General features: G+C 39.1%; 1 protein-coding gene across 1 annotated transcript; it reads left to right on the forward strand.

The window, feature by feature from the left end:
* Window positions 1–1,331: 1,331 nt before the first annotated feature.
* Window positions 1,332–2,721, forward strand: LOC143883005 (Cyclophilin-like peptidyl-prolyl cis-trans isomerase family protein). The gene is made up of 2 exons (XM_077386378.1): window positions 1,332–2,350; window positions 2,462–2,721. The coding sequence occupies exons 1-2, from the start codon at window positions 1,449–1,451 to the stop codon at window positions 2,562–2,564; spliced, it is 1,005 nt and encodes a 334-aa protein (XP_077242493.1). The 5' UTR covers window positions 1,332–1,448; the 3' UTR covers window positions 2,565–2,721.
* Window positions 2,722–7,675: the final 4,954 nt, after the last annotated feature.

Below are 7,675 nucleotides of genomic sequence, written 5' to 3' on the forward strand. Positions count from 1 at the left end.
CTTCTTTGGGCCAACTTACCTCATTATGCACTGTGCTAATGGGTGTTGTGTCCTTTGTTTAAGATTTAGGGGTGAGATCTTATACATTAGCAATTAGCAAAGCAAAGAAGATTGTTAAGCTTAGTCAGCGATATTCAGCCGAACATTATTGGGGCCAGTTTTGAAAGATGGACGGAGAAGCTCCAATTAGGGATTTCGATCAAGTATCTCCCCATCCCTCCTCCTCAGCTCCTCTTTTACAATTGGGCCCACGAATATTCCATGGAAGGATTTTTCATGGCTGCCAAGCATGCTCATAAAAGGTAGTTTAAATTGACTCGTGATATGAAAACTATTAGATAGTTACAGCAAAGAAAATGCAAATGAAGCAAGATGAGAAGCCACCTGCATGTAGATTGCTAAAACACGTTAGGACAATAGGACCCACTGGTACAAACCAAAGAATTAATGCATACTTTGCCTACAATACAATCAATGGGATGCAAAGTTTAACATAATAGGTACTTCACTAGCACATCAAGCATCATTTTAGGCATTTCACTGCTCTCACACGCAAACAGCATATAAAAAGTGTGAGTGCCTGAAGCCCGGTGTTTTTCACAAAGTGTGGGGTCCACTTCAAAGGATAATCCAAACCGATCATATGTTGGGCCACAACATAAATAAGCTGTACACCGTGGATAATCTCCATAGGATGATCCTAACCCTCCGATCCAATCGGTTTGTTTTTTGGGTCACAACATTAATAAGGTGTACACCGTAGATCATTTCCTTAGGATGATCATAACCCTCCTATCTGTAGACACATTATAGAAGGGTCCAAAGATCAGAAGGTTATGATAATCCAATGGAGATGATCTACATGATAAAACCTATCTGTACTAGTGATACTGTATAAACGTACAACCTATCTACATGCTATTTCTATAATGTGCTGTGGCACATTATAGAAAAGTCTACAGATCAAAGGGTTAGGATCAACCTATGGAGATGATCAAAGGTGTAAAACCTATTTACGTTGTGGCTCATCAAATGATCAGTTTGGATCATCCTAAGAGGTGGGCTCCACTGTACTGTTTGGAAATTCCCGTACTTCCCACAGACAGCATATAAAAAACTCTAGCTATATAGTATAGATAGATGCTACCTACATTTGTTTGTTTGTCTTTTCCTAAAAAAATACTCAATTTTTTGGAAAAGACAAACAGAGCGGGTGGAATAATGAGAAAGGGGGTGGAAGCATAATTTCCTTGTCTTCTGTTAGATTTACAAACTCAAGAGCAGTGTTGTAGTATGTACTACAGCCAACATCAGCTTTGTTACTACAACGAGTGGATTGGCTTTATATCCTTCTTATCCACAATCTCCTGAGCAAAGGAGAGGCCTACAGATAAAGAAAAAATAGCTGAGACCATGAGAGAGAAAGATAAGCAAAGAAGCTCAAGAAAATGAGTAAAACTCTACTACAGACCTTGAATTCATCTCTTCAAATCCTTCAGCCCTCAACACCACCTCACTCACAGACCCAAACCACCCAAACACATCATCTCACCCCAACACCCACAGCTCCATCCACTCTCAAACAGCATTACAAACTCTCGCGCAGGGAGTTAGCAATTCGAGGAGTCTCTTCCCCACTTCTTTTGCTCTTGGGTACATATGCCATCGACCCATTCCATCTCTCCAAAGCTCGAGCCGATGACGAACTGACCAACTCCAACAAAGGCGAAATAGAGGAGGATCTGAAGTCCAACAGTTGCACTGGTAGAAGTCTAACAAAGAAGGCATTCTTTGATATCTCAATTGATGGAGAGCCTGTGGGTCGCATTATCGTCGGGCTCTATGGAGCCAATGCACCAATTGGCACTTCAAGATTCTCCAGTGTGGTCAGTGGAGCAGCAGGAATCAGTTATAGAAGGAAAGAGTTTGTTAAGATCGTGCCCAATTACATACAACATGGAGGGCTGAGATCATATGGTGTTGATGTAGAGCTTGCCAATAACACAGGCAGTAATCTAGTAATAGATAATCTGGTTGAAGAATGGGAGAAGGAGAATGAGAGGTGCCCAGGGACTAAGAATTTAGCAGGGTCATTGAGCATTATTGTCAGGGACCCATCAAAACCACCTCCAAATCTGAAGCTAGTAGCACGCAATGGGAAGCTGCAGATCGACAAAGAGGAAGTTGGGACCGCCCCAAATGGGACTGAGTTTGTGATCACGATAAAAGACTCGCCGGAGCTGGATGCCTCAACGCTGCTGATAGGCAGGGTCTTGGATGGGATGGAGGTGGTTGAGAGGATCTCCAAGGTGAAGACTGTGCAGGAGAATACAAGTTCCCCTTATTTCAGGTGAATTACTATGGTGGCTCTAAATCTCTCACTTTGTTGTTTTATTTATGGTGGAGTACTACATTTCATCTCAAGGTGAAGAGTACATTAATTTTCCTGTTTGGTGTGCAGGGTGGCCAAGTTGATAGGAGATAAGAGGGCTGTGGTTGCAGAACGAGGTTTTAATCGACCTTATTCGAAGATTCTCGTCGCTAATTGTGGTTTGATCAATTAGCACCATTTTATATTTTCAGTTTTTTTTTCCTCATTTTCATTATAGAGTGAAAATCAGGTCTGGAGTTGTCTCTGTTGTTTCATAAAACCAGACACATTGTTCCAAACATTTTCAGTTAAATAATTCAAGTCATGCCTGGAAAGTAGGTTCTCTCTTCCGGTCATAGTGTTGCTCTGACTAATCAATACCTCAATAACTGGATCTATAACATTTGATTCTCAATTATCATCATTCTGCCAAGTCAATAGGAGTAGAGAGGACTATATGGTTTAAAGATGGCGATGCCTCAAAGATTGTTCATGTACACCGCAAGAATTAGGAAAGAAAAATGAGTTATTTTCCATGTGGCTCGAGGTATCAAAATAAGATCACTGTGGGTGTATATTAAGCTAAGCAGAAACCAGAGGGCTGCTCCCAAAAGAGGGGTAAGGGCAGGGGCGATGCCACATGAGAGGAAAGGGGGGCAATTGCCCCCCTTATTTTTTTGGAAAAAAAAATATGCCTTTATTTTTTAATACTTACCCCCTTTTTAAAAAAATATGCCCCCCTTTCCAATCATCCCTAAGATAGAAAATAAGTTTAAAATTTTAATTTTACCATTTTTATCTCCCTTTTTTGTGCAAAATTTACTATAATTTTTGCCCCCCCGTGCAAAATTTCAGATAGAAATTTTTTCTATCTTAATTTCAAGATAGATAAAAAATTACTATAATTTTTGCCCCCCTTGTGCAAAATTTCTGGCATCGCCCCTGGGTAAGGGGAGAAACAAACGTTCCAACAGAATCTGATAAGAGAGAAAAGTGTTGATGTGGATGGCTTAGCATGGTCTCTTATCAAGCTCAGTCTATGTCCAGAAATTTCTTTTTCTAACAAACCAATAATTTTCTTTGAGTAGGTGTAGCGAATCACTTTTAAGTATCCCTTCCTACAAAACCACTCTTAGATCCACGCAAAGAGGCCACCTCTGTTTTTCGATAGATAACAAACACTTACTAATGGAGAAAAGGAATAAAACTACAATGGGGGTGAAGATTGCCCCTCGAGTAATACATCCCCACTTGCTCGTCCCTTGGCTAAAGAGTCAGCCAACACATTGTTGGTTTCTCTAAGGACATGAGTAGAGGAAACATCGTTATCCTTACATAAAATCATTACAAATAGAACTCATGGTCCAATGTTTTTTTACAAGTCACCCACCCGATTGCATTCTTCAAGTCACCTTCAACCAAGAAACTTCTTCCGTGTTTTTTTTTTTTTTTTTTGAATGGTATGAAACTTCTTCCTAACCTTATAAAAATCAACATAAACTAGTGAGAAGAGCTCTAGACTCTCCCGATTTGAATCTTCGATGTTTAGTTTTTTTTTTTTTTAATGGTCAGGAGATTCATTAACATAAAGACCGAGATGGTCCAATACAACAAATCAAGAGAAACCAAAAAAAAAAAAAAAACCAAGAGCAACAGAAAATGAAAATCATGGTGGAAGGAAATCATGAAGCTCTAATGCTTGCAAGAAAAGCTAATAGGGCCAGAAAAGGTAACACAGCCTAGCCATTACAACCTCTAAAAACTCCGCCTCGCTTTCTTTCGTCTTTTATCTCCTCTTCGTCTTCCTCTCCTTGAACGTAGCTCCAAAAGATCTAATCCCTCTTTCTTTATCCTTCTTCCTTCTCACAGGATTTTATCTTGGAATAGTTGGCAATTGCCAACCACCTCCCCTACGTTTGGCTCCATGTCTCTCCATTTTCTCCTTCATGGGACGTTACGCAACTTCCTTTTTTTAAAAAAATGGAGATGACTCATTTCTTTTCCATGCAAAAGTTCCATTTAGGAATCCCCTTTCTTTACATTGCTTTTTCGTTTTTACTTTTTCTTGAATTTATGAATCTCCTTGTTTGACTTAGTTGTAGGTGTGTGGCCAATTTTCTTTTCACCAAGGGTTTTTACTTTCTCCGTTTTTGTTGGTGAATGCCTCAAGATTGTTTTATTAACATATTGTTAGAGTATAAAATGATTAAATAACGCCATCTCCAAAGACTTCAGCTTTTGGAGTAATTGGTAGTTTAACATGGTATCAGAGCAAAGGTCCTAGGTTCAAAACTCCTTGATATTAAAAATCCACACGTAATGCCCAACCCAAAAGAGGGGCCACACGTGTCATTTGTAGGCCAACCCAAAAAAGAGGGGCTACACATGAGGGGGGTGTTAGAGTATAAAAGATTAAATAACGCCATCTCCAACGGCTTAAGATTTTTGAGTTAACACCATCTCCAACAGCTTAAGCTTTTGGAGTAATTGGTTGCTTCACAGGGTGAAGTTATCAAATGAAATGGCAATTGGTTCATTATTTTCTTTCATTTTGTATGATCTGTATTTTAGTTATAATAACAAAAGTAGCTTCCATTTTGTTTAGGTTATTTCTTAACCACTGTATGTCATTAACAGATATAGAGTAAATAATCAGAAATGGTAACCTATACGAAGACAAGAATTGTTGATTACCATTGATCAGTTGGAGTTGGCAGATTCAACACCAACAAACCAGTTCTGGTCTATAAATCAGTTCAGCTAGGGGCTGTTGTGCAGTGAACCAGCCGATTCATGAAGCATCAACCATACATGTAACAGTGTTACACTCAAATAAAGTACAAAAAGAAAATTTGAGTTAATGTAGCTGTTGCATTTATAAAAAAATTGCTTAACATTAGCTAAGTCCTAATGGAAAAAAAAGGGATTAATAAATCTGGTGGAGTAAAACGTGGGAAAATGGACAAATTAAAACAAACCATGCATCGAATCTCATTAATGCTTATTAGATCCCTATGTCTTCTCCCAAGAGTGGACTTTTGATGCCATCAATGGCCTCAGTAACACTTACTATCCTTACTGGTTTGAATTGTGATAAATGTTCTAGCATAAGTTGCTTTGCTATTGGATATCATAGTTCTTCTCAATCACTTGATAGTGCAAGAACAACCTGCCATTGCAAACAAAATTGTTCCTGATACGGTCATACATAACTTCAGTCAATTTATTAAACAGAAATAATGAAACTAAAAAGGGGGGATCAAGTCCACTAAGGCAAGAGGCTCGGAAATGGCCCCTGGCTAACAAGTCTGCAACTCCACTGACCTCTAGGACTATCAACAAAAGAAATACCTAAATAGTGGGCTAGATCAATAATCCCCTCCACCTCGTTAGAAAGCCTCTACTCTAACTGAAGAAATCACCTCTAGTCAGTCACCTGATCGCATTAATCATACCATCTTCTGCAATCAGATGGCGGTAAAAGTCCGCACATAAATCCTAATGGCTTCAAGTCTTCAACAGAGTAATAACTTCTGCAACATAAGGATCCACAACACAAATATGCCAATATAACCCGGCCGAGTTTTGCACCGTTGATCTCCAGTAAATCCATCATTTACCAATGTTACAAATTGGAACCCCATCAAAATTAAGCACCAAAATATGCATCAAAACTCAGATCCAGAGCTTGTAATTTAGCTTGTGTGTGCAGTTTCCATTGTTTTCAAGCAGGTGTAGAAGGGATCTCAATCTATTCAGGGAAAAAAACAGTCCCACTACAACATCAAGTCATCCCTAACAACCATCCAACGAGAATAGAGATAAAACTAAATTTTATAAAATTAATAGCATTAATCATGTGGTGGATGAAAAAAGGCTACTGAGATTCCCCCTATCATGATTTGATAGTGAGACAAACGTGCCTTGTCTTAATTTTATTATTTGAAAAAGCTATCAAAAGCTATTACAATTCCCAAAAAGCTCATAGCAGCCCATTGGGAAGGAAAATATAAGGTGAGTCTGTTTGACTCATTATCAAATCATGGTAGTGCAATTATCAGTTGCCTGGAAAAATTATTGTTCTTCTATTAGAAAAGTGACGCAGTGCCAACATGGCAGCCGTGTCATGCCTAGGTGGTTTTAGTGGAGTTCAAAGGTGCATTCCGGCATTAAAGCTTCTGACCGATTTTCAACCAAGTTTTGGAGCTATTAAATGGCAGAATTATGAAAAGTGGTAAACTACAAAAAAATGAAGGTTGCATAATACCCTCCAAGTTTTGGGCATTTAAAATGATACAATAACCCACACTCCCTAGTTCATTTTTCTTGTCTTTGGGTTGTAGGCATTGCTCTCATGTGGGATCTTCTCGATCTCTGCGTTTTAAATGAAATCTATTTGCCATTGAAAAAATAAACAGATAACCCACACTCCCAAGTTCAATCAGCACTACCTCACTCGATGAAGCCGATGGCGTACAACAATCTAAGGTCCATGTCATGGGCTTAGAATGATCGTCCCTTTACGACGTACTGTCTGCATGGCATGACTAGAAAATGTACGAGAAGTCAAGTAGCGGTTCATGGAATTGTGAAGCTGCCACCATTAGTAAAAGCCTCCGCAGCTACAACTATCATTAGTGCATCCATCATCATACCCATCTAATCTTCATCATCAGGGAGCAAATCAAGAAAAACAAACGATGGAAGCATAGGAATGGATAATTGGTTTTTGGGCACTATTATGTTGAATTAGTTACTACAGATTTTTTACCGCTGGGCATACAGGAGCGAATACCAGACATGGATGGTTTCAGTTAATCTTTAATTTGTTTGGTTGCGCAGAGGTGGCTTAGAGAGCAGTGGAATAAGGAGTCAAAAGAGAGAAGACAGGCATTTTGATTTATTTGGAATTACTTCTGAGAATAGTGTACAGTAGTGACTGGTTGCGCGGCATATATATGGAGAGTAAGAGAATAAATGGGGGTGTCATTACCAATATAGAGAGGATAGATAGAGGAGAGAGAGAGAGAGAGAGAGAGAGAGAGAGAGCATGGGGCAAAAAAGAGGATGCTTATCTTCAAACCCTCTCACGACACTCTGGCATTACATTTTTTTGGCATATTCTACTCAAATTCCCTTTCTTAATACTTTACCCCCACTTCAAATGAAGTTAACTGAAATTACCCAGATGCCGTCGATTGTCCATAAAATTGCCAAACCACCTACGACCCCAGCAGCAAAATAAACATCCCCCACACTTTAGCCGTCACGAAAAGAATATTCAAAGCTTACCTTTCAAATCTC

The sequence above is a fragment of the Tasmannia lanceolata genome, unplaced genomic scaffold, assembly GCF_043159265.1.
Source record: "Tasmannia lanceolata isolate RefF3 unplaced genomic scaffold, GAP_Taslan_0.1 ptg000008l, whole genome shotgun sequence".
Lineage (NCBI taxonomy): Eukaryota > Viridiplantae > Streptophyta > Magnoliopsida > Canellales > Winteraceae > Tasmannia > Tasmannia lanceolata.

Bases quoted from the DNA above. Each gene is read 5' to 3' on its own strand.
- LOC143883005 (XM_077386378.1), top strand. From the start codon at position 1,449: ATGAGTAAAACTCTACTACAGACCTTGAATTCATCTCTTCAAATCCTT. The intron at 2,351-2,461 runs GTGAATTACTAT...TTTGGTGTGCAG, and splicing joins ACAAGTTCCCCTTATTTCAG to GGTGGCCAAGTTGATAGGAG.